The sequence below is a fragment of the Rhinatrema bivittatum genome, chromosome 4 (assembly GCF_901001135.1).
Source record: "Rhinatrema bivittatum chromosome 4, aRhiBiv1.1, whole genome shotgun sequence".
NCBI lineage: Eukaryota > Metazoa > Chordata > Amphibia > Gymnophiona > Rhinatrematidae > Rhinatrema > Rhinatrema bivittatum.
The window spans coordinates 28,069,212-28,096,478 of NC_042618.1; the positions used below are offsets into that span (position 1 = coordinate 28,069,212).

Below are 27,267 nucleotides of genomic sequence, written 5' to 3' on the forward strand. Positions count from 1 at the left end.
GATGTATAGAACAAAGCTACACAGAAAATTGTGGAAAGAAATGTTCATTAACTAATTGTGAATGTTTTAGCTACCTGTGTGTAGCCAAATAAGAACACATGCATTGGGAGCAGTTTTGCTGTGAAAATGGTAAGTTCTTTATTGGCCTAGACATTGTTTATTTACAACTGTTTTTCCACAAAATGAGGCCTCAAGAAAATATACTATAGAATGAACCTATAATCCTAGGATTTACCAGTTTAAGTTAGTTTTCCAATGCTTGCCTTTTCATTGTTTTGAGTAAAATTTAATCTAGTTGAATTGTTTAGTTTGAATTGGATGACACTTTCCAAACATTTACTCTTAAAATCTTGTTGATAAAGGGCCGTTACTCATTTTTTACATCAGTGTCTATGGAGAAGTTACCTGGAGCAGTCTGGCAATTTGGCTATCTCCACAATGCAACAAGATGAAATACATGAATCTGTCCTTTAGTGCATAAGTTTAAAAGCTGATTTTGTCTGCAGATTTTGAGAAGAACAAAGCAACTGAATTGGTATTTTGAATACTTGAAAGTGTATTTTAGAATGTTATCTAGCGGGCCTGCAGGTCTATTTTTCTGTATACTTTACATTTTTATTTTTGTTTCTAACAGAAAATCCCAGCTCTTGACATGAGACTTAAAATAATTCCTTCAGTAGTCAAATTTCAGATTGGAATTTTAAAGCATTTTAAATTGAAACTCCAATACTTGGACTTTTAGTGCTAAAGATTAGAATGTGATTGTTCACCCTTTCCCTACTTTTAATTTTTTCTTTTGGGGGGCAGGGGCAGCAGTTTCCTTCTGCTCCTTTTGAGCTTCAGCTGTCAGAAGTGGAGCTGGGACCCACTTCAGTGAGCCTTCATTCGCAACTACCCAAGGGTTTCTCCCCTATTTTATATCTCTTCCCACCTCACTTAGCCCATTTGGTGCTGCTACGGTCCTTAGGGGCCGTGTACTGGGATTCCTTCTAGAACCCTGCAGTAATGGATCCTAAATGTCATTGCATGATGACTAGGACTTCCTTCTTCCAGGGGCTGTGAACATTGCCTGTGTACCAGCCTAGACCACCCTGAAGAATGGAAGAGCCAGTCTGGCAATGAAATCTAGGCCTTCATGGCAATGTACAGCATTGCAATGAATGTGGTCCTCCCTATTAATTGATGGAGTTTATAGGAAGATGTTGAGTGTTAGGTGCCTAAATATTTGTATGCTGTGAGGGATTTGGCAGAGATTTAGATCAGAATGTGTAGCTTTTCAGATGCTGCAAAATGGACATCTTGTATTTGGTTATTCAGAAGGTGCACAGTTATCCAAAGCAGAGGTTGATCAGGGGTCAGGTATTTTCCTGAACAGTTAAGTAAAAATATACTGGCTTGTAAGAGAAGCTAGTAGATGCATACCAAATGAATTTGTTAGTAAAAAGTCTAAATATGTTGACAGGGTGGAATATGCTTCTGAGTTGTGACTGCTGCTCCTGTTAGAATCATTGCAGGCTCCTTCTGGTTTTCCCTATAATTGACTGTTGCTCCTCTGAGCTTGTGCTGTACCTCGGCATTGTCTTTTATTTCAGTATTTTGCGGTCTCTGCTGCTGAAACATGCTGCTTCAGACCAGTACTAAATTTAAGCTTTTATAGAATTCTTTGCCAGTTTTAGGTTCTCTTAGCACTAGATGATCAGACTTGGAAATACTAATGTACCAAATTTTACCATTTTTCTTCCATCAACAGTATTTTCAGTTCTCATGACATTAAATGTTTGAACTGGATACTTTACAAACCTAAATTCTCAAAATATAATATTAAAGAGCTAACTTAGGAGACTCAACCAGTGCCTCAGATCACCTAGCTTGCTGTATTTCATTGTCTTCCACTTCAGTGCCAGTGGGCTCTCCTTGAATTTTAGCATCACTCTGGATCACCACAAAGAGAGGAATATATAAGAATATTGTACATACCGAAGTCTGCATAATGAGGTTGACCTTGAAATGTCATCTTTCAAGCAAACTAATGTAACAATGGTTTGTTTAGGATGTGTTTGTGCTCATAGATGTGTGTGAATTTTTTGTTTCATGTTGGATTCCATTTCTGAGCTTAAGCAATTCTGGAATTATATTTATTTGAATTCATACCGTAGTGAGGTCTTGATAAACTAACTTGTTGATCCTGATCCTTACTTATCCTTACATCCAAGGTGCTTGAAATTTTTCACTTTTGATTTAAACAGTTTTTGTTGCTCTTGATTCGAGAGCTGCAAGTGTGGATCTGCTGTTAAAAATAAAAAATTCCATCCTGTGAGTTCTGTTACTGTACAAATTGCACTTTTCCCAACTTGGTGAAATCTTCATTTAAATGGTTTGTCAGTGTAAAAATGTGAATGAAGAGCAAAATAAATGAACCTTAATAGGTTATGTGCGGTTTTATATAATGGGGTTTGTTTTTTTGCAGATATGATCTCAGGAGATTTGAACATCTGACTTCTGTTCATTTAAATGCTCATGCATTTTCTATAGAGGGGCGAGTGCAGTGAAGGCTTTTTTTTTTTTTTTTTTTTTTTTTTGAAACTTATAACACTTTTGTAGCAGCAGATTTTATCTAATATACTTATTACAGAGAAATATGAAGCAAAGTTGTCACCCCTTGCTGACTATAAGAGCCTGAGTTAATACATAGGATTAGCAGAGAAGTGAGGGTGGGTTTTTTGTTTTGTTTTTTTACCATGTTTATTCCTTTGGCTTTTATTCTGGTTTTTTGGCTGGGGGGAGGGGCAGGGAGGATATAGCATATGTATGTATCATGGAGACATGTATTCATGTAATGAAAAAAAATGTACATTTACACACTTTTAAATGTATTGGTCCCTGTTGATGGTACTGCAAGACAGCTACATAAAATTTTCTCCAGCAGTTTTCCTTTCATTATTTCAGATATGCTGAAGCAAGTTCTCACCATGATCAAATGAGGATTAATATAAATTGTTTCCTAGTTTTAATATGCAAGGAAAATTTGCATATTCCACACTGTTTTCAGAAGAAATGTATCATTTTGCATATGGAATGGCAATTGCCTTTGTCATTGGATATCTTGAAGGAGACTAATTTGAGAAGTATGAAAAAAACTCCACAGTGTGTGAACACTTGGAGGAAACCCTTATGAGAAATCTTTCCACATTCATGGACTGAAAAACTAAAGATTGATTTTACTGTGGATTTTACAGTCCTTAGTCATACCCAACGTGCTCATGCATTATAATTCAGAGACATCGAAATACTGGGAGGGAAGTGATGCATTTGGATTTTCTGTGGATTAGGGAAAAGTTACTCAATGGCTTTAGCTGTTTTTCCTCTGAATTTGTTCATTCTATGATGACGGTGCCCCTTTGGAATATGACCTTTACATTTATAACTCCTATCTCTGACCCAGTAAGGCATTATTAACTTGTCAGAGAAATTCTTTGGACTTTAATTTGTCAGTTATGTAAAGATTTGGTAATATTGCTAAGTTCTCTTGCTTTTCAGTGTCTACAGTTATCTTGAAAAAGAAGTTATATAATTCTTGTAAATATTTGATGTAATTATAAAGGTGTCTCAAACTACCAAGACTCCAGTTTTCTCCAGGACTAAAACTGCATTATAGTAAGGTTTGAATGCTGAACATTTTATCGATTTGTTAAAAGCTAAGACTGGCATTCTGCTTCTGTATACAAAGTGTCTATAAACCACTTTTGCTACAAATAGTGAAATTTAGAAACACTTTTCCATTATGTAAGGAGGGAAAACACTGCAATTTTTGCCAAAGACAAATTTTATTGTACTTTTGGCCTGAATTGACAGGTATGCAAATATCTGTTAAATAAGTGCTGATTTTATCTACCAATGGGAGGGAAGCCTTTCAGAAGTAATTTATTTCAAGAATTCCACATTAAGGTCCCTGTTTATGATGAAAATATAAACCAAAACTAATGACTATGATGATTTTGTGTGCATGATGAGTTTTTAATTTGTGCTAAATTTAAAACTATAGAGTATCATTGAGTTTCTTCCACTGAAAAGACAGTTTGGCAAAAAAATCACTTATTTTCCCTACACAGTTTTTAAATCATGCAAGATCAAGTCATAACTTGGTGCAAGGCGCAAATGCACAAAAATTGTACCAGCTAAATGATCTGGACTAAAAATTACTGTATGTCCACCCCATAAGGGGAGTGCTCAACACCACACATTGTGGCCCAGCACTACTTGTTGTACCCCACAGTGAGAGTTCTTGTCCTTTCATACACTCTGTGACTTCCAGCTGTCCCATATGAAGGAATTTTTTTATTTTCCCAAAAGGGAATGCAGTAAGATATATCCTTTAGAATTTTGAAGTAATTTTCTTGGTTAAAATGCCACTTCTAATGTAGATTTTTTTTTAATGAATATTAAGTCGGGAAAAGCAAAACTAAATGAAATTTACTGTAAAAATTTTGGTACACTACATACAGTGTGGGATGTAAAACAAATGCATTTTACACAGTTTAAATAAGTGTGTGTTTATATTTAGTACTTAAGTTGTTTCACCCTCTTATGAACATAAATGTCCCACTGGATCAGACCAAGGGGCCCATCAAGCCCAGCATTTTGTCTGACAGTGGCCAGTCCAGGTTTCTTGAAACTGCCTATCAAGTCCCAAAAAGGAAAGCCCCATTCCATGCTGTTTGCTTCCAAAAGTGGGAGGTGGAGACAAACTATTTCACTAAATAATGGTTAGTTACTTTTTAAATAAAATTATTTCAATCCCACACTCTCCAAAGTTTGGGGCAGGTAACAATAGTACATACGTGAAAAGCATACTAGACAGACACCAATAATAAAATGGTTAATGGACCATTCCTAAGGAAATTTATCCAAACCTTTCTTTAAACTTAAATTACTAGCTTTGACCATTCTCTGGCAGCATATTCAATTGTTTAATTATGCATTGACTGAAAACATTTCTAGATTTTGGTTTAAATCTGATACTAATTACCCTCTTCTTAAAGATACAATAAAAACATGAAGCTTCAAATATACTGATTATAGACCTGTCTAGCATTTCCTTTCTTGTAATATTCAACTATAAACTAAATGTGGCATGCTGTTTACATATTTTTCAATGTAGACATGTTTTATTATCTGAATTAAAATTGAAAAAAGGCACTTTCCATTGGGATAAAAAGGTTTTTTTCAAAAAGCATATTTCAGTTTGAAAGAACTAGTATTCTCAACATTTAAAGCAGAGTACTTGTTTATACTGATGATCAATGTAGAAAAGGTAGGTGTGTAATTCTTGGTGTTTTTCTTGGGTCTCTTTCTGTAGTCTGTTTTACTAGTGCTGATTCTATAATGAAACAATCAGCTTTTGTTGAAAAACCTCATGCAAGGCTTGTAGGTATGTACAATATTTTTAATTCTTTACAGCTCGCCAGTAGTTAAACATTAGTACTCTACCATTAACTTAGTTTGCTAGACTTTTAGTTTGTAAATGTGAATTTGTTTGAATTTTGTTAAATAAAATGACTTTGCCATAGTAATCTACACTTTTATGTGTTAGCGATTGATCACAATGTAGTATATTTGTGGGAGAAGTAGAAAAGTGTAGAATTGTTGCCAAACAGTTGCTAGTTTTGAGTACTGTGCACGGTCAATCATTTGTTGTAAGATAAAAAGAAATATAACTCTGCAATTAAATTGCAACATTTCCAAAACTATTTTCCAATCCGTTGACTGGTAATGTCATTTATAAAGTTATATGTATATCATATCCAAAAATGGTACAATTCAAGTCTGACTGCAGTGTGGTTCCCCTGACTATCATAGTTGCTATAGCAAGAGTAGGACCTGACTAGAATTTGTCATGGTTGTAGCATGGACAATGTCTAATATTCATTAGTGTTAGAACAGCACCAGTGGAATTATTGCAATCGGCTTGTTCTAGTTTAAATAGGAAGAGAAAAGAATGCATGGTTTTTGTATTCTAGGTTTTCCTTTTTTGAGTAGAATGGGGAAATTTAAAAGTTTTGTTTGCTATGAAATTCAAAGGAGCCAATGTACTAAAGCACGATAACACTTTGCAAGCTTTAATGCACATTTAACACCTGCATTATAGATCACAAGCTGTTAAACGCAACAGATGTCACATTACTATTACAAATTTAGGTTAGAGGTAATATGCAAAAATATTTTACCTATTAGTGCTGCAAAAAGTTTGCACGTTAAAACACGTAAAATGTGTCACATGTAATGCAAGAAGCTTTACTATACCTGAGGATATGGTTTTTGCATTACTGACCAGGATAATTTGTGCCATCTCAATGTTTAACAGTTTACACGATAATAAGCACTGCATTTATGCACTTGGTAACGGATGTTGATAACATAGTGTAGGACAACAGCCCCATTGACCTGTTTTCAGAGCAGTTGCTTGGCCAAGTTGTAAGTGCTGCTCACTGTTGGCATGTGCACTTGTCAAATGCAAACTTCTTAAATTCCAGTAGTCCAAGCAAAGTATAGAATGTTACATGAAGGAAATTGGAGGTTTCAGGACTTTCCTATTTCATTTTGCCCTTGCTAATTAAATTCAAACATCTAATATAGCAATTGGGTAAAGTTAACGTTTCAATACTTATTTTCAAAACTTTTCGGATTCAGACACGATTTATTAGGAGAAAATATTTTGCCTTAAGATTAAGTAATACTATAACATTTTAAAATACATTCATAGGAAGAAAATGTTTTAAAATTGCATAATTGTTAGTATGCATCTAAATTGTTTTATTTAAATTTTATTACTGTGAAATATAAAACTTATCATGACCTAGTAACAGCAAATGACAGATGAAGACCAAAGGTCCATTCAGTCTGCCCAGCAGGTTGCTGTTGGTATTAACTGCCCCAGTACTAGCCATTACTGGAAATGTGCAATCATATGCTGTGAGAAACATGCAATAAATTTGGCACTGTTTATGGGAAGGAACAGACTGGAGCACGTGTACATTTCAGAAATCTTAAGTAATGAGATGGAGGTGTAAGTAAAATGTGAGATTCAATGGAAAATATTTCAAGATAGAAAATCATTGAATCCGTTTTTATAAAATCAAATAGGGTTCTGAACTTTTATAATAAATTTGAAAGTTCAGTTGCACTGAAATTTTGCACATTTCTCTGTTGCTTACAAAATTACTGCTTCATTTTTCTTGTTTTATTACAACTTAGAATCTTAAGTCTTGTAGCTATATCTGTGGTAGTGTTGTACGTTCTCATGAAGCCTGGGTGTGATTCCCTAGCCAGGCTTCTGCTCCCCCAAACAGGGGATGCTGCAGAGGCAGCATTCACGGCCCTTGGGAAGATGGAACCTCGGTAGCAGTTCCACTGTGACACTTATTACCAGGCTTAAAATCTCCATATTAGGTTCCTAGAGAGTGCTGTGGTCTGTAGCCCCTGGATGAGAATGTACTACAACAGCTGGCTCGCTTGGGAAAGTGGATATAAAAAAATAGGGTAAATTAAAAAATAAAATAAAATAAATCTCTGGGTAGTTGCGAATGAAGGTGCATAATGCCATGGCAAAGTAGAGGCTAGCTTGGATTTGAGCTGGAAGCCTGAAAGGAACAGGAGGAAACTCCTGGGCCAAGCCACCTCCAAACAAAAACCTTCGAAGGCTTTTGTCTTCTTTATCCATAGATCTTATTTTCAATAGAGAGAAATAGAACAGTATTTGATTTATATTCCACCTTTCAGACACTTCAAAACTTAAATCAGAAGTTAAGTGGAAAATGTGCCTTGGTTCCTCTTGGTGAAATTGCTTTATTGTCAAATGCCATTAAGTGTTACACAAAAATGGAGCCATGATATTTAAAGATAAGTAATTTGGCATTGATTTGGCATTGTGACTAATTGTAGAACAGGTTCAAGGGATAAAACAATCCAAATCTTTGTTTAGGACAAGTCTGTATATTAAAGCCAGTATTTTTTGTTTAAAACCTGTCACGTAGTTTAGTTACTGAGTTCATTTTACGTGAAAATGGTGACAGAATATAGCCTGAAGATTAATAGTAACAGGTTTCATTCAAATAGCAATGGACTATTAAATGTGAAAATATACTTCCATGCCAGAAGCAATTAAATACAGTTTGTGTTTTGAAAGAAAAATGTATTAAATGTTCACTTTTGAAATCAAAGTAAATGTCTCATTCTGTGGCAGTAGCTTTTAATCTTGTTTGTAAGTTATTTAAGTTTTTTTTCCCCCTAGAGGCTGAGAATATTACTGTATCTGATAGGTTATATAAAATCAAATATGTGTAGGTAATGCAGGAAAGTTTTGTCTTAAATGTCCAGTGTTGCACATGTTAAAAATAATAGCCTATTGTCTTTATCTTCAAAGGCATTATATAGTACTTCTAGCAAGCGCACCAACAGAAAAACAGCGACTAGAATGGTAAGTAGAATACCAGAGCAACCCTTGAATATAAACAGGCGAGCACTTCAGTTTCCCCAGTTCCTCCCTTCTTGGGTCTTTAACCATGAATGCTAGAGGGTAAAATGCCAAAGTATGCTATTTCACTTAAATGTTTAAATGTTTCTGTGGAGAGTGCATCCCATGATAGCAGACTGGAGAGTCCCATCTGTAAGACTTTCTCCAGTATAGTATTACTGTTCCATTCGTTTGTTTCTAACAAAGTAACAATCTGGAGAAGGATCTGTATGAAATGAATTTTCTAAAACTGTAAAGCAGGAATGCATCTGGGAAGATTTGTTGGATTTTCAAGACTGAATTGATCTCAGATCTTTTTCATTGAAGGTTCATTGAAAATGAAGGTGGTTATTTTTGTTCTACATAACTCTAGGTGGGCGTCTCCTGCATGGAACATTTAGAACTTTCCAAGCCACCTGTTGGTGTCCACTTTTTATATCCCTGTTGGTTCCTTTTAAGTCTCTCCTTCCACATGTGGTTGGCTACATACACAACACCACAGGTCTTGCCAGGAGCATGGATTTGAAGCTTCCTGTAAGGTCGAACCAATCCATTTTACTTGGTTAACTAGTGAGCAGTGTTGAGCAATCCCCTTCATCTGCAGTGCAGAAGACCGGAAAATATTCCTGAGCTCAGGTCCCCCTGAGCCTCCATACATTTCATTGCAGTCAAGACATCTCCTCAGCCTAGGCTTTGAGGTTCTTTTTATTACACTAAACGTATATTACCCCTAAAATTGTTCAACATTTAAGTGTTAGGTTTCAAGCAATGGCCTTTATAATACATTTACTAACGAAAGGTGGCATTCATGCAGGGTGGGCTTGGTGGAGTCAAAAATCCGTATTCTGGTTGGAAGCCTGGAGAAGAATGAATTCATTACACTGGCTCATGTGAATCCTCAATCATTCCCAGCACCCAAGGAGAATACTGACAAGTAAGACAACACTGGCAAAAAAAATAAAAAAAATACTTGCACTTCATCTTATGTGAGAATTTTGTTCTAAATCGTGAATGATACAAAGTGTTTAATGACAAGACACCTTTTGAAAAAGCATTTGTTGACATCGTGTGACTTCCAAGGTTGACACACAACATATCCTATGGCTCCAAATTGAATTGTATTTAGCTATGTAACTATTGTACTCCACGAAGCCCTAATAACTCAAGTTCCATAGGAACCATTTGCTTTTTAGTAGGTTTGGTTAGCAAATGTTTTTATTCTATTAGTTTTGTGAAAGAAATGCACAGGTGCATTTAGTGACATTTTTAAAAAGTAATCTTGCATGGTTTAAAGCAGCAAGTGCAGATTTTTCCAGGAAAACCATAAATTGGCATTTATTTTTTATGAATTTAGATTTAGCTCACTACTTTCATTGGTATTTCAAGCATTGTTACATTCAGGTACAGTAGATATTTTCCTGTCCCAGAGGGCTTACAATTTAAGTTTGTACCTGAGGTAGTGAAGGATTAAGTGACTTGTGCAGGGTTACAAGGCACATCAGTGGGATTTTGAACTGTTTTTCATGGTTCTCAGCCTGCTGCTCTAACCACTAGGCAACTCCTGATGTGTGTACATCAAACACTGTTGGCTTGTCTTTGATCATTATTACAGTATTGCTATAAAGTAATATGGCTGGCATGTTAATCTACTTAAATGTACAAAAATAAAGGTTAGCAAGGTGATGCCTTTTTATTGACAAGCTTTCGGGAGATGCTTCCTTCTCAAAGTTTTTAAATCTTTATTTCCCTACTGCTATAAAAGAAATGTGTGAAAAACCATATAAAATTTATAAATGCAGTCTGTTTTACCTTATCAATGAAACATTTTACTTTGGGGAATTCTGTGAAATGGTAGCCGGGGGAAAATGTTAATTAGTGGTTAAAATATTTTTTTTGATAACATGAATTTGATGGTATTCCCCCATCTTGACACTTTTCTTTTTAAAGAATTTTGTTTTTGATTTCCCGTTAAGGTCATGGGTTCGTAAAGATACTGCCAGTGATGTATCTTAACTTCATTTTTTATTTTTTTTTTTAATCAAAGATGAGGTGACATTACTCTCAGTACCTGCTATTTTAAAAAAAAAAAAAAAGTAAGATCTCATTGGACCCATCCATCTCTTCTATTCCAGATCTACAAATTGTGATTCTGTGCAAAGTTTCTATAACTTGTATTGTGCAAAAACATTCATGCACTTGTGGTTAATGAAACTTCCAGATTTTTAAAATTGTTATACTAGTTTGATAAGCAACATTAAACTTTATGCTAGGTTTCTAAAGCTATTTACTTTGGATGATGAAGGTGGCTGGGGCCTTATTGCATGGGAACATGTATAATTCCTGTTGTGGTCTAGGATAGGAATAATCTTGAAAGAGCAGAACTGAGAGGGCTAGTTTAATCTTGTTTGAAATGGAGTACAAGTATAGGAAATTCTAATGAAAACCAAAGGTTACATAATAAAGATGTTACATTTTGTGCTGCAACCTAATAAAGACGCAAACATTTTTTAGATCCCTTAAATGTTGAATAGCATGTTTTGTGCAGATTAGCCAATCAAAATTTGTTTGTTACAAATATACCAAAGTGCCTCTGCTTTGCCTTACCAATTACATTTTGTTTGGATTACTTGATAAGTTACGTCAACCAAATTAATGTAATTTTTGTAACTTTGCAGGGAAGAATTCCGTACAATGTGGGTGATTGGGTTAGTGTTTAAGAAAATGGAAAATTCTGAAAATCTGAGTGTTGATCTTACATATGACATTCAGTCTTTTACAGACACAGGTAAAACTTGACTTGTCCTGACATTTGGAAGAGTTTCAGGATTTTTTTCAATGTGTTTAGGGTTTGTTTTTTTGGGGTTTTTTAGGGTTATTGCATAATCTTGAAATTGATAAGGAGAGTGTGCATGTTGGATCACTGCTTGATTCCATAGCTTTCACAAGGGTGGGAATGGATAATGCTTAAGTGACTGATTAGTGTGCTATCGCACAATAACACATTAATGCACTTTAGTAAATAGGCCCTGATCTCTGTAATGTAACCTGTTAAAAAGCCATTAGCTTGTGTTAATGGCCAACTTTTAATGCAGCTTAGTAAATTATCCCCTAAATAACTTGCTGATTTTGGACTGTTACTCTCAATATACCCAGATACAATCCCATCTCAAATTTTTCTTTAGCACATTGAAATTTTAATAAATTATTTCACCATCAAGGATGGAGAAACTTAATATTTCACACCTTACATTTGAAGCTTTGATCTTTTAAGTACTAATTGGAGAGTAATTTGAGGCTGCTTTGGTCATGCAGCGCATGCTTCTATTCAGTTGCATTCGCTTATACAGTTAAAGTATATGCACAGAAGTTAGCTTCCAGGTTGATTTTTTTTCCTATTAAAAAAAATAAAAGCAGAACTGCACCCAAATATGTGAGGGATAAAAGGGAACATTAAAACGAAATCCAGGCTAGAGCTATGTTGATTCCTAAATTTATCCTCTGTTCATGCATTTTGTTCTCCTTGATTGAATCCTTTTGGGCAAAAACATATGTTTGTTTTATGTAAAGGCTATATGACTGCTTACAAGATCTCTCCTTAGGAAAATGACAAGCTGTCCTGATTAAGGAGTTATTTCCACGTTTGGATTGGGAGCTAGAATATATCCTTGGCATTGTGGACAGAAATGACTAGGCAGACTATATTGGCTGGTTGATATTTTCTGCCATCATCTGATACTGTAGATATAACTTTCTGCAGTATTTATTGAATCTGAAATATACATAATATTTTCAACGGAAACTTACACAAGTGGATATGATTGTAAAATGGAATTTTCATGCATTATTTTGTCATTTGCTCACTGCAATGCATTAATTTCCAATTTTACAGGCAAAGTGGGCTGAAAATTTTGAAACTAGTTTCTTCTCACAAATATTTCAGTGGAGCTATTTAAACCTGGTATATACCTGATTCTTTTATAATGCAAATTGTATTTCAAAAATCTTGAAACAAGTGAAATTGTTGTAATTATGTAAGTTTGGAGGGCTATAGAAATTACTGTAGTCTTTGGGAGAGTGTCAAGTGGTATAACCGATCCAGCACATAAGAGACCTCTTTTCGATTGGAACACTAGGGGTGGAGTCAGTATGATTCAAAGTGCTGTTTCTAAATGCATAACTACCCAAATCCATTAGAGGCTATTTATTTTGTGTCATTTTTAATGTTTACTTTATAAAACATTTGAAAATACAAATGAGTGTTTGAACACTTAATTTGTATAATGCTGCCAGAGTTCTAGCTATTAACAAAAAAATGAGCTTTGTTTCATTTCTGAGCACTGACAAGGTGAAAAAAGCTGAAGGATGCTGTATTATCCCATGTAAATGTTTGTTTTTCTTGCTGTGTAGTATATAGGCAAGCAATAAACAGCAAGATGTTCGAAATGGACATGAAAATTGCAGCAATGCATGTAAAAAGAAAACAACTGCACCAGCTGCTGCCTAATCATGTACTACAGAAAAAGAAAAAGGTAAATTTCGAAGCGCCTGGCTGACAGATATCATTCTTAGTTTTTGACTGGTGGCTGGGATTTCCAGGCATCGCAATAGAGAATAGGGCAATGTTTCAGAGAGTTCCTCATTGATATGTACATATGCTCTTCCTCAGGTATATTTTATGGACAGTACAGCCGTTAGGGAGTAAGATCTTAATGTACTTCGTGTGCATGCATATTTCTATATTTTTGCCATCAGCAGGGAGGTTGATGGCAATGGCAAAAGATGCTTGGAAACATCCATGTATACCTTTGCTAGCATGTCTTATTTCTGACATGTAGCTTCTCAACTATTTCACACTCCAGTAATTTTTTAGCTGGCCATTTCTTGTTCCTTTGTGCTTTCAGCCCAGTCAGAAACATCTTCTGCAAGGACTACTTTGCCATGAGCCTTCATTTACAACCATTCAGAGTATTTCTGTTCTTAACCCTAACCCAGGCATCACAGTGATGATAATCTTTGGCCAGAGACACAAACCATGGCTTCCTCCAGAACCTGGGATGTGCCCTCTGGCCAGTAGGTGTTCCTCTTGTGCAGATAGAAACTTCCTCCCTTCCCAGAGGCTGTGAACAGTAACTTAGAAGCATCCTCAGCTGAGGAGCTACCAAGTGGAGAAATCAAATCTGCATGGCAGCATATATCGCTGCCACTGAATCTTCAGGATAGTCCCAGTCGGACATTTTCTAAGTACTGTTAGTTGGGTAGCAGGTTGCTGATGTACATGAAGTATTGAACTGAGATGACTAGGATCGACTCTACATGGCTTTTACCCATGAACAGAGACCATAGTAATAGAATACTCGTCTTTCCCTGTATGTACCCGGATCAGTCCAGGACAGCTGGGTTTTGCCTCCCCTCCAGCAGATGGAGACAGAAAAAGACTTTGCGGACTCTGTCCTATACTCCTGAGTTGCCACCTAGTGTCTATTAGTATTTTTCTGTCTCCAGCAGATGATGGAGGTGCAAAGCCTAGTGTCTGGTCTTAGGTTTAAATTTCTCTGATTTTGGTTTGGTTGGCACGGGTATTTTTCAGAGGAAGGTTTAGGTTACTGTCCCTTTATCTTTAAATTCATTCGGGGGGAAAAAAAGTTTGCTCACAGAGATTGTGGCATTTAGCCTCCCAGGGGGTCGGCAGGTCCTGGTGGGACCATCCCCCCTGGTATTTGAGGCTGGAGAGCAGAGGGTTGGAGACCCCGAAATTGCCGCGGCTGAGGGTGATATCGGGGGTCCCGGCTCACTCACCCTCAGCGGTACCCATCCCGACCAGGTAAAGATTTAAAAGTTGTGTTTTCTTGTCTTTGGTGCTCCGGCCTAGCATCCACTCAGTTTTTGCTGCTTTTTTGCTGTTTTTTTGACTGGGAAATCACCTCAGTCGCCACGGTTCTTTTTTCGGGTACTGATTAAATCGAGGCCAGGGATATGCCTCGTGGCGCGGCCTGCAAGGCCCATTGCAGAGAAATCAGCACAAGGCTGACAGGGACAGCGCCAGGCCACGTAAGGAGCCTGAGAGGCCCAATCGGAGAAGGCAAGGCTCGGATCCCTTCCTGCTTAGTGCAGCATCGGAGGCTCTGCTGCAAACCATGAGGGATCAGGAGTGAGCAGCGCTGGCGGCTCTAGGAGAGGAGCCCTCTCCACCCCAACTTTCCCGAGGCCAGCTGCCCCTTGGGGAGGCACAGTTCCGGATGCGCAGGAGGATTCCTCGGAGGAGGAACAGGACAAAGATTCGGATGGGTCGTCTTCCTCGTTCTCCTCCAAATTTGTCAGAATGCTGCAAAGGTTCTTCAAGTCCCACAAAGCAGAGAAGAGATCACGTACTAAGTTGCCCCGGACACCCTTGTCGACATCAGGAACCGGGGAGAAGGTCCTCTTTACACAAATGCTCCAGGTCATCCAGTGGCAGAGATAATCCCAAGTCAAAGCGCCCTCGCCAGTTTCTGTCCCATCTGGCGGAGACGTCTGACAGACACATCAGATGAAGATCAGTCTCCTCCACCAGCTCCGAGTGACGGACAGGATACGGATCCGGATCTTCACTCTCAGCCGGCCAAACTGGATGGGATCCCGGTGGTGGAGGGCGATGATCCAAAGGTGGTGCGACTGTTTTGGAGGGACGAATTGGGACCGCTGATACCAGTCATTCTGGAGGAGCTCGGCATTGAAGTTCCTTCGGAACTATGGATCCTGTCATGGTGGACCTCCGGGGTCTGGCTCGATCCTTTCAGTTTCATATGTCGGTCACGGATCTTTTGTTTAAGGAGTGTGACACTCTAGACTTTGGCTTGAAGGGGGTCGAGCTATGGACAAATTGTATCCGCTTCCGGAGGAAGCTTTGGATCTGCTCAGAGTTCCTAAGGTGGATGCCGCGGTTTCCGTGGTCACAAAAAAGACCACCATTCCCATCACAGGGGCCACTGCATTGAAAGACTTGCAGGACCACAAGCTGGAGCTGTAGCTGAAGAAAATTTTTGAGGTTTTGGCCCTCTGGGTCCGGATGGCTATGTGTAGCAGTTTTGCGCAGCGGGCTTGTCTCCATTGGGTTCAGGATTGGCAGGTGGAAGCTTCCCTCTCGGATGCGGCAGCGTTGCATGCTAGCCGTCTGGAGGCGGCAGCGTATAGCGTGGATGCCCTGTACGATCTTCTGCGGACTTCGGGCAGGACATTGGTTGCAGCAGTTTCTGCCCGCAGGCTCATCTGGCTCCGAAACTGGTTGGCTGATGGGTCCTCCAAAGCGCAGCTGAGTTCTTTACCATTTAAGTGGAAACTCCTCTTTGGGCAACAGCTGGAGGACATGATAAAGTCTCTGGGAGAGAACAAAGTCCACAGATTGCCGGAGGATAGGCCTCGATCCAAAGGTTCCTTTCCTCAGCAGGCAAGATTTAAAGGAAATCGTCGTTTCCTCTCTTCAAGATTCACCGGGTCGTCATTTCACCAGGGCACTGGCCGTCAGGCTTCTTGGAACCAGTCCTTTCAGGGCCGCCGACCTGCCAGAGACAGTGCTTCACAGTCCCATGGGGGCTCCAAGACCGCGCAATGAAGTGAGGCCTGTCCACCCTTCTGTGCCAAGAATTGGGGGAAGGTTATCCCTTTTCCGGGAGGCGTGGACGAAATTGCCCTCCGACCAATGGGTCCTATGCATCATAGAACACGGCTACGCCTTAGATTTTGCCCGGCCAGTCAAGGAGCATTACATAGTATCCCCTTGTGCGAACCACCTAAAGCGAAGGGCGGTGCGAGACACTCTACAGCGCCTGCAGGATCTGGGTGCCATAGTTCCAGTGCCCGAAGTCCTACTCCATCTACTTCATGGTACCAAAAAAGGGTACCTTCCATCCCATCCTCTATTTGAAGCAGGTGAATCGTGCCCTGAAGGTAACCCGTTTTTGGATGGAAACTCTTTGCTCCGTCATAGCGTCGGTGTACAAGGAAGAGGTTTTGGCGTCGCTGGACCTAACGGAAGCGTACCTGCACATCCCGATACGCTCAGACCATCAGAAATATCTGCGGTTTACGATCCTCAGACGACATTTCCAATTTTGCACTCTTCCGTTCGGGCTCTTGACGGCGCCCCGGGTTTTCACCAAGGTGATGGTGGTGGTGGTGGTCGCGGCCGCCTTGCGACGGGAAAGGATATTGGTGCATCCCTATCTGGACGATTGGCTAATTCGAGCAAAGTCAGAAAGCCTATGCAGAGCCGCAGTGGCGCGGGTGCTCTGGATGTTGGACTCATTGGGATGGGTGGTCAACCCTGAGAAGCATCATCTGATTCCCTCCCAGACTTTGGAGTTTCTGGGGGCTCGCTTTGACACGGCCTTGGGAAAGGTTTTTCTGACGGAAGAGAGGATTTCTAAGCTCGCGTCACAGGTAGTCCTTAAAACATGCCATACTGGGTCAGACCAAGGGTCCATCAAGCCCAGCATCCTGTTTCCAACAGTGGCCAATCCAGGCCATAAGAACCTGGCAAGTACCCAAAAACTAAGTCTATTCCATGTTACCGTTGCTAGTAATAGCAGTGGCTATTTTCTAAGTCAACTTAATAGGTAATGGACTTCTCCAAGAACTTATCCAATCTTTTTTTAAACACAGCTATACTAACTGCACTAACCACATCCTCTGGCAACAAATTCCAGAGTTTAATTGTGCGTTGAGTAAAAAAGAACTTTCTCCGATTAGTTTTAAATGTGCTACATGCTAACTTCATGGAGTGCCCCCTAGTCTTTCTATTATCTGAAAGAGTAAATAACAGATTCTAGACCTCTCATGATTTTAAACACCTCTATCATATCCCCCCCCCTCAGCCGCCTCTTCTCCAAGCTGAAAAGTCCTAACCTCTTTAGTCTTTCCTCATAGGGGAGCTGTTCCATTCCCCTTATCATTTTGGTAGCCCTTCTCTGTACCTTCTCCATCGCAATTATATCTTTTTTTGAGATGCAGCGACCAGAATTGTACACAGTATTCAAGGTGCGGTCTCACCATGGAGCGATATAGAGGCATTATGACATTTTCCGTTTTATTCACCGTTCCCTTTTTAATAATTCCCAACATTCTGTTTGCTTTTTTGACTGCCGCAGCACACTGAACCGACGATTTCAATGTGTTATCCACTATGACGCCTAGATCTCTTTCTTGGGTTGTAGCACCTAATATGGAACCTAACATTGTGTAACTATAGTATGGGTTATTTTTCCCTATATGCATCACCTTGCACTTATCCACATTAAATTTCATCTGCCATTTTGATGCCCAATTTTCCAGTCTCACAAGGTCTTCCTGCAATTTATCACAATCGGCTTGTGATTTAACTACTCTGAACAATTTTGTATCATCTGCAAATTTGATTATCTCACTCGTATTTCTTTCCAGATCATATAAATATATAATGGTCCCAATACAGATCCCTGAGGCACTCCACTGCCCACTCCCTTCCACTGAGAAAATTGTCCATTTAATCCTAGTCTGTTTCCTGTCTTTTAGCCAGTTTGTCATCCACAAAAGGACATCGCCACCTATCCCATGACTTTTTACTTTTCCTAGAAGCCTCTCATGAGGAACTTTGTCAAATGCCTTCTGAAAATCCAAGTATACTACATCTATCGGTTCAACTCTATCCACATGTTTATTAACTCCTTCAAAAAAGTGAAGCAGATTTGTGAGGCAAGACTTGCCTTGGGTAAAGCCATGCTGACTTTTTCCATTAAACCATGTCTTTCTATTATGTTCTGTGATTTTGATGTTTAGAACACTTTCCACTATTTTTCCTGGTACTGAAGTCAGGCTAACCGGTCTGTAGTTTCCCGGATCGCCCCTGGAGCCCTTTTTAAATATTGGGGTTACATTAGCTATCCTCCAGTCTTCAGGTACAATGGATGATTTTAATGATAGGTTACAAATTTTTACTAAGAGGTCTGAAATTTCATTTTTTAGTTCCTTCAGTACTCTTTACTACTCTTCAGTTTGTCAATCAGGTCTACCACATCTTCTCTAACTCTACCCAGGGTCCGGGATTACTTGCAGGTCTTAGGCTCAATGGCTTCAACGATCGATCTGGTACCTTGGGCCTTTGCGCATATGCGTCCTCTTCAATCAGCCTTGCTCTCCCGATGGAATCCCCTCTCAGCATTTCCATCTTGTCCTGCCCCTGACGGACGGAGCGCATTCCATTCTTCTGTGGTGGCTTTTGCAGCACAATTTGCACCAGGGGGTGTATTTGGAGATTCTCTGTTGGGTTGTGGTGACCACCGACACCAGTCTCTCTGGGTGGGGAGCAGTTTGTCGGGATATGACAGTCCAGGGCCAATGGACCAGGACGGATGCCTCCTGGTCTATCAATTGCTTGGAGACCAAGACTGTGCAGTTAGCACTCCAGCCCTTCCTTCCGCTGGTGGGAGGGCAGGTCGGTGAGGGTGCTCTCCGACAATGCGACAACGGTGACCTACATCAATCGTTAGGCTGGAACCAGGAGCCATCCAGTGGTGACAAAGGCTTGGCTCTTGATACACTGGGTGGAGCAACATCTTTACCGGATAGCTGCCTCTCACATAGCCGGAGTGGACAATGTCCAGGCGGATTTCCTCAGCCGGCACCAGTTGGATTCGGGGGAGTGGGAACTCTGACTCCTTTCATCTTCTGTGCACCCGGTGTTCCAGACCGGCCATGGACCTGATGGGAACGTATGACAATGCCAAAGCTCCCCGGTTCTTCAGCAGGCGGAGGGAACCTGGGGCAGAAGGGGTAGATGCGTTGGTCCTACCCTGGCCAAAGGACATTCTGTTGTAGGTCTTCCCACCGTGGCCGTTGGTCGGAAAGGTTCTACGCCGCATCGAGGGGCATGCAGGCAGGGTAATTCTGGTGGCTTGAGTGGCCAAGGCGCCCGTAGTTTGTGGACCTCTTGAATCTGGTGGTAAACGGTCCTCTGAGATTTCGACCTTCTCCGACGCTATTACGTCAGGGCCCTGTTTATTTCGCAGAGGCAGATCGCTTTTGATTAGTGGCATGGCTTATGAGAGGCATAGGTTGAGGAGTTAAGGTTACTTGAATGCAGTGGTGACCGTGCTCTTACGTTCCCGTAAATCTTCTACCTCTATGGCATACGTTAGAGTTTGGGGAGTGTTTGAGTCCTGGTGCATAGACCACCACGTATAGCTGTCCAGGGCATCAATTCTGGAGGTCCTGGATTTCTTACAGGCAGACTTAGCCAATGGATTGGTCTTCAGTTCTCTGCAGGTGGCGGCCCTTGGCTGTTTTTGAGGAAAAGTGCAAGGGGTTGCTTTAACCTCTCATCCGGATGTGGCACGTTTTTTAAGAGGAGCTAAGCATCTACGTCGTCTGGTTATTAAGAGCCCTTGTTCCTCGTGGAAGTTGAATTTGGTGCTGAGGGCACTTTGTAATGCCCCTTTTGAGCCTTTGAAGCAAGTGACGCTGAAGGATCTGACCTTGAAGACAGGTTTTTCTGGTGGCTATATCATCCGCGAGACAGGTGTCCGAACTACAGGCCTTGTCCTGCAGGGAACTTTTCTTTAGGATCTCTGACGCAGGAGTTTCCTCGAACAGTTCCCTCCTTTCTTCCAAAGGTCGTATCCTCTTTTCATTTGAACCAGTTCGTGGAACTCCCTTCATTCGCAGGTTTAAATTCTTCCTCTGCAGAGTCTAAGGATTTGCGGAAGTTGGACGTGAAGAGAGTATTGTTGCGTTACTTGGAGGTGACCAACAGTTTCCAGCTCTTGGATCATCTTTTCGTGCTGTGGAGTCGACCCAGAAACGGGCAGAAGGCTTCCAGGTTCACCATTGCACGCTGGTTGAAGGAGGCCATAGTGTCGGCTTACCTGGTTCAGGGTCGCCCGATTCAGTCTGGTCTTAAGGCTCACTCTACTCAGTCACAGGCGGCTTCTTGGGCTGAATGTCAGCAGGTGTCGCCACAGGAAATTTGCAGGGCTGCTATCTGGAAGTCTCCGCATACCTTTGCCAGACATTATCGACTGGACGTCCGGGCCCCAGAGCCTGGTTCTTTTGGAGCCACTGTACTCCGAGCGGGACTCTCTGTGTCCCACCCTGGTTAGGAAAGCTTTGGTACGTCCCAGCTGTCCTGGACTTATCCTGGTACGTACAGGGAAAGGAAAATTGGTTCTTACCTGCTAATTTTTGTTCCTGTAGTACCAGGGATCAGTCCAGACGCCCCCCTGGGGGGGGGGGGGGGGGAAATTGAGTCCGCTCGGCCGGTAGCTGATCAATTTTTCTGCCATTTTTTACTGACTGTCCCCCTTTTTAGGGAAAGGATTTGGGCATGTTTTCGTTCATTCATGAAGTTTCAGGTGTTTTCATTTCCTCTGCTCTTCAGGGGGAAGTGGTTTTCTGGTTGCCGTTATGGTTTATATAATTTCTGCTTGAGTACAGTATAATACTGACAGACACTAAGTGGCACCTCAGGGGTATAGGACAGAGTCCGCAAAGTCTTTTTCTGTCTCCATCTGCTGGAGGGGAGGCAAAACCCAGCTGTCCTGGACTGATCCGTGGCACTACAGGAACGAAAATTAGCAGGTAAGAACCAATTTTCCTTTTCCTTTGCTTTCATATGCATACCCCTATCCCTGTATATATTTTCTATTCTTCCAAAATTAGACAATATTCCAGTGGTACTCTGTTTTAAAATGGGCTATGGATGAGATTTTAAATAGAAAATAACTTTGTAGATTAGGTGTACAAGTAACTAATGCTGTCCAAATTTAATGTGACAGCTGCCTTTATGGAACAGGTGACATCTCTGTACCTGGAAGAAGTTTATAACTAAAGGGAAACCAATGTATCAAATGATGCAACTCTTCTTCCCCCCCCCCCCCCCAAACAAAACAAAGCTTAAAAATTTCATTGATAATTATAAGAGCTCTGCATAAATCTAAAAATAGTCTATACATATTTCTATTGAAAAGTAATAAAGCATTGATTTTTTTGCATGTCCTTGTCAGGCATCTGTTAGGCCACAAAGGTAATGTTGCCTTGTAAATCAAGTTTTACAGCATTTATTTTTATGAAAAGAGCACTTTAACCACATATGTCTTTGAAAAGATGTCTGCTTAAACATAGAAGCCTGGCAGACAGAAGACATTTGCAAACGCATAACATTAAGCTCTGGAAACCTTAGTGTACTAACTGCAAGTTAGATTTCCTTTAGAAACCAGAGAACATTTATTGATGCAGTTTAGGTTCTACCTTAAATCTCAGTGGGATCTTGGTGCTGCTGATAAAATTTGTCTATAAATAACTAGATGTAAAAAAACATAATGTCTTTTTTGTTACAGCATTCAGTAGAAGGAGTCAGATTGACAGCCCTGAATGACAGTAGCCTGGACTTATCTATGGACAGTGATAACAGCATGTCTGTGCCTTCTCCTACAAGTGCTATGAAGACCAGTCCACTGAATACTTCTGGCTGCTCTCAGGGGTAATTAAGTTCCTTTTTATAAGACCATGTTTAAATAGAAGCTTTTAAGCCTTTAACATTAGCATTTGTCTAAGAAAATGCAGGACTCCAGCACAGGAATCTGATGTAGAAACACTTCAGCTTCATTACTGCACTGCTGCTGATTGATATTGAATAGAATAACCTTTAGTGGCAATAGATTCAGTATGTAAAGCACCACTGCTCTAAAGCTAAAGGTCATTTATGTTGAACTTGTGGCTCACAGGTGTTCATTATAATAATGTACAGCTTTGTCATTACACATCCTAACACTATATACATGTAAGTATTTAAATAGATCTGTATCAGACTGAAATGCTGTTTTAATTTAGGTTTGGGAAATCTAAATGTGAATTTTAAGTATTTTCTTTATGCATGTTAGCAGAAACAGTCCTGCTCCGGCTGTAACGGCAGCCTCCGTGACCAATATCCAAGCTTCTGAAGTAACTGTGCCACAAACAAATTCCAGTGAAAGCTCAGGGGGTAAGAAGAATTTTATAGTTATAGTGCACCCTACAGGGTTTTTTCTCTTCTGAAAGTTACTTCATGGTGGTGAGCTTTCTGTGTTATAATATAACTCAACCTCTAACTCATCTCATATCTATTGTGAGACTGAAAAATGGCTGTTGCCATTGAAACTACAACTGCTGCTGACAGTATCACATACAGAAACATTAAAACAAATCTTTCCTGGCTAGAATCTGTAAGTGATGTATCTTTAAAATTGTTTTTTCAGGTACTTCAAGTGAAAGCATTCCTCAAACTGCCACACAGCCAACTATTTCTCAGTCACCAAAGCCTACAGTCTCTCGAATTGTTTCCTCAACCCGGCTTGTAAGCCAGTCTTCAAGAACTTTGGGAAATACAACAGCCAAATTACCTAGTCCAGTTGCAGGTGTGAAGAGAACATCATCTCCTCCTAAAGAGGAGAGTCCTAAAAAAACTAAACAGGAAGAGGCAAGTTTCCCTTCTGAAATTAAATGTTTGCACAAAATGCCCCCCATTCACCAAGGGGTTTCACAATATGCATGGAATGGACAGATTATGAATTGAAACAGTCTGGGTCTTTTTATTTCTTTGCTAAAATCCTTAGGGTTCTCTAGAGCATACCCTGCTGCATTTATTCCAGTAGGTACACCAAATTAGATTGACCACTTTGGGACTTGCATGCACATAAAGTATCCTGTATAGCACAGTATGTCATTGCTTGGCAGGATACTTGGGCCTCATTTCTACTAAATTCAAGTGCCACGTAAATATTGTGGTTATTTTTAGTCTACAAAGATAAATGGAAATAAAGATCAACAAACAAGTTGTAGATGACTACAAAACTTTTTTGAGCCAGCAGTTATTAATCTTTTGGGCTTGCAGCTCAACTGGCTACTAAAAATGGTCAGCGGTCTTTATTCTAAAGCGTATTTGACTGATATAAAGATCTGAACATGTATGCCTTACAGGAAAGGCAAAATGGGGAGATATGAAAGACGCTTAAATACCTCCAAGATTTTCATGCACAGGAGGCAAGCTTCTTTCAACAGAAGGAAGGCTCTAGAATGAGGGGTTATGGGATGTGGGTGATAGGGGGTAAACTTGAGAGTAATCTGAGGACATTTCTTTACAGAGAGGGTGATGGATGTATGGAATAAGCTCCCAGTGGAGGAGGTGGAGAAAACAGTATCTGAATACAAGAAAACATGGAATAAACACAGCGGATCTCTGAGGGAGTGATGGGAATAGTAAAACTAAATTGGTTGTCCAGTTGGGGAAACTGGAGAGGCCATTCGGTCTTTTCTGTAATCACGTTTCTATGCTATGTGCTTTTGTTTGCAAGTACCTATGATTCTCCATTATATACAGCCCCCCCCCCCCCCCCCCCCCCCCCCCGCAAACACCATTATCACCACCCTCTTCCAGTCTAGCCTAGATCTTACAGCAATAATCCTTGATCTGAGGCCACAGATGGTTATTCTTTCTGGAGCCCAGTATATGTATACCAGTAGGTGTTTCTGTTGTGCAGTGGCTCAGATTCTCTAACCTCAGCCTGCCCAAGGAACTTGGCTTAGGAATTTAACCCATATCTCCAATAGCAAAGCAGAGCTTTGCAGGACTAAATACATTTGTGACTAACTGAAGAATTCTCTCTTCAGCAGTTCAGTGAATAATAAACTAAGGGTGATGTCTGAATATAAAAGTAAATTGTAGGTTGGATTATGCTCCATGCTTGTTTTCGAAGTTAAGACTTAAAAATAAAAAATAAGAGGAAGATGGGGCTGGTGGAGTTTGATGAACCTGGGATATGTGCCTGGGTGTCCTTCCGTTTGTTGGTCTTTGTTTAGGTATGCAAATAATTAGGGTTAAACGAGAATAAGGAGGTAAATTCAGTTTGTATTTATAGGAAGCCTAGTAATAAATGAGGAAGTCTGTCACTGTTTCAGAATATCTGATTATTTGAATTCCAAGTGTCTTATGTTACTGGGTAGTTTTGAAGTCCCTTTTGTATCATTGTTGGAATAGTCTGGTGTGGAAAAATATTCCTGCACAGGTGTCACTTTGTTGTTCTCTGTGGTGGCATGAAAGGCTCAAAAGCTAATCATGAATCTGTTACCTTAACCCAATAAAACAGGATCACCTACAGTTTGACCTTATTTTTAGTTCCATAGAACTATTCAGGCCAATATGGTGGCATATATATAAAAGTAAAAATTTATAATAAAATTATTCCTGACTGTCTCATGGGCATATACTCTTAAGCATAACTTTTACAGCAGAATTTTGCAGAATACAGGTCTATCATGACTAACCCTTATTTCATCTTTGCTGCATTAAAGCATATCTCCAGAAAATGGTGGTTGCTTGGACCTCTGAGCTTGGGTACATGTGCTTTATCCCAGGACAAGCAGGATGCTAGTCCTCACATATGGGTGACGTCACTAGCGGAGCCCTAGTGCGGGAAAACTTTCTGTCAAAGTTTCTAGAAACTTTTGACTGGCTCAGTAAGGCCACTGAGCATGCCCAGCATGCTATGATATTCTCTGCCACAGGTGTCTCTCTTCAGTCTTCGTTTTTCCGCACTGCTACCAGCATTGCGGTTCCGGAGCCGTTGAGTTTTTCTCAACCCTTCAATTTGACTTAAGTCATTATTTGATATTCTCTCTCTCAGAAAATCTCTCGTTCTTTTTCTTACCGGCCAGGTAAGTAACCCAGTCTCAAATTTTCTGATTACTGGAAATTTATTTTCCCCTCAAGTCATATCGACGGCCGTCGATCGAATAAAAATGTCAACAGGGTTTAAAAAATGCCCTGTTTGTACCAGAAAAATGTCACTCACAGACCCACATACTGAATGTGTAATATGTCTGGGTGACAAACACGACGTAAGTAACTATCCACAATGAGTGGAGATGACACCGAAAAGTCGGAAGACCAGGCTTGAAAAAATGGAACATTTATTCAGCCTGCAACTAATACCTTCTCCATCAGTCATCGAAGTTGTCTCTGGCGGGAGCGACTAAGCGCATAATTCTTTAAAAAAAAACCTCACCCGGGACCGTCGGGGGACCACTCGACGTCGACAAAATCCACCGAAAAAACTAAGTCTAAACATCGACACCGGCATCGAAGCCCCTCGTTGTCAGACTCTGCTTCCCAGGAAGGTTTGACAGCAAAGTGGCCTAAGCACCAAGAAACATCGGAGTTCTCAACGCCTCGGCCTACCTCGATTCCACTACCTGCACCAGATCCTCCACAAGGTACTGTGCAAGAACTTGTACCTCAGCCTACGCCACCGCCCTCAACAGCTCTGGTTCCATCGGTTGTGCGGCCGGAATTGTCCGATTTAATCCGACAAGCGGTTTCACAGGCTTTGAAAGACCAGCTTTCAGGACCGACTTCTCTGTCGATGCCGATGCTTGCAGCATCGATGCCGGCAAATTTGTCGATGCCGGTGGTGACACCGATGCCGGGGTCACTCTTGACTCCGACAGCACGGGAATCGATATCGACGCCTAGAATTATTACGGCATCGACTTCCATATACGCTCAGATTCCGTCTGCTCCATCGATACCGATGATATCGATGCCGATGACTATGATACCGCCGTCAACAGTATCGACGCCGAGAAGACCAGTTTCCACGATTGCATCGATGCCACCTATTACTTCGATACAACCAGCGACAGAGGACACTGACCCTCAGGAGTTAGCACTCTTCCAACGTCTTCTACAGAAATATCATAACGTCATCGACACAGTTCCACAGAAAACCACGGATAACATCCCTCCATCGTTTTCTATCGATGAACCTTTACCTGGACCATCAGGTATTCATTCAAAATCAAAACCAACCCCAAGAACTCCCTATCAAGATCCGGATGATGATGATTCTTGGGATGATCAAGGGTCAAACACCTCTTCTGAGGACTTTACGTCAGAACCCTCACCTCCTGAATCACGAAAAAGATCCCCACCAGAGGATTTATCTTTTGCTAGTTTTGTGCAAGACATGGCAGATACAATCCCTTTCAAACTATCCTCAGAACAAGATTCTAGACAACACACTCTAGAAGTCCTCCAGTTCGTGGACCCACCAAAACAAGTTCTGGCGATTCCCATTCATGATGTGCTTTTAGACCTGCAACACCGTATTTGGGAGCACCCATGCATGGTTCCAGCGGTAAACAAATGTGTGGACACTACCTACCTAGTGCAACAAGCACTAGGTTTCCAAAAAACACAATTACCACATCAGTCTGTGGTAGTGGAATCCTCCCAGAAAAAATCAAAGCGTGTACGTCCACACTCCTCAGCTCCTCCAGGGAAGGATCATCGTTTTCTCGACTCCCTTGGCAGAAAAATTTATCAAAGTGCACTTCTATCTTCCAGAATCTCTGCCTATCAACTGTATATGACACAGTAACAGAGGGATCTCTGGAAGCAAATGGAAGAACTCACAAATTCTCTACCAGTGCAATTTCAAGAATCAGCACAGGCCATAGTTACCAAAGGTCTGGAAGCAGGAAAGCATGAGGTAAGAGCTGCTTACGACAATTTTGACACTGCCTCAAGAACAGCAGCAGCAGGAATCACAGCACGAAGGTGGGCTTGGTTAAAAGCATCAGACCTCAGGCCTGAGGTACAAGAAAAGCTTGTAGATTTGCCATGTCTTGGAGACAATTTATTTGGAGAAAAAGTACAGGATGCTGTCCAACAACTTAAGGATCACACAGAGACCCTAAGACAGTTGTCCCAACTACCA

General features: G+C 40.6%; 1 protein-coding gene across 5 annotated transcripts in view; it reads left to right on the top strand.

The window, feature by feature from the left end:
- PAPOLA (poly(A) polymerase alpha) overlaps positions 1 to 27,267 on the top strand; it is a 334,417-nt gene that overhangs the window by 217,647 nt on the left and 89,503 nt on the right. For 2 of the 5 annotated variants that reach the window (XM_029597901.1, XM_029597903.1), the window contains 7 exons: positions 8,420 to 8,473; positions 9,324 to 9,443; positions 11,185 to 11,294; positions 12,917 to 13,038; positions 21,853 to 21,995; positions 22,399 to 22,496; positions 22,750 to 22,970. In XM_029597901.1, the coding sequence (XP_029453761.1) occupies positions 8,420 to 8,473; positions 9,324 to 9,443; positions 11,185 to 11,294; positions 12,917 to 13,038; positions 21,853 to 21,995; positions 22,399 to 22,496; positions 22,750 to 22,970 (868 nt within the window). Of the gene's footprint in view, positions 1 to 8,419; positions 8,474 to 9,323; positions 9,444 to 11,184; positions 11,295 to 12,916; positions 13,039 to 21,852; positions 21,996 to 22,395; positions 22,497 to 22,749; positions 22,971 to 27,267 lie in introns of all 5 variants that reach the window. The other 3 variants (XM_029597900.1, XM_029597902.1, XM_029597904.1) reach the window with 2 other exon arrangements.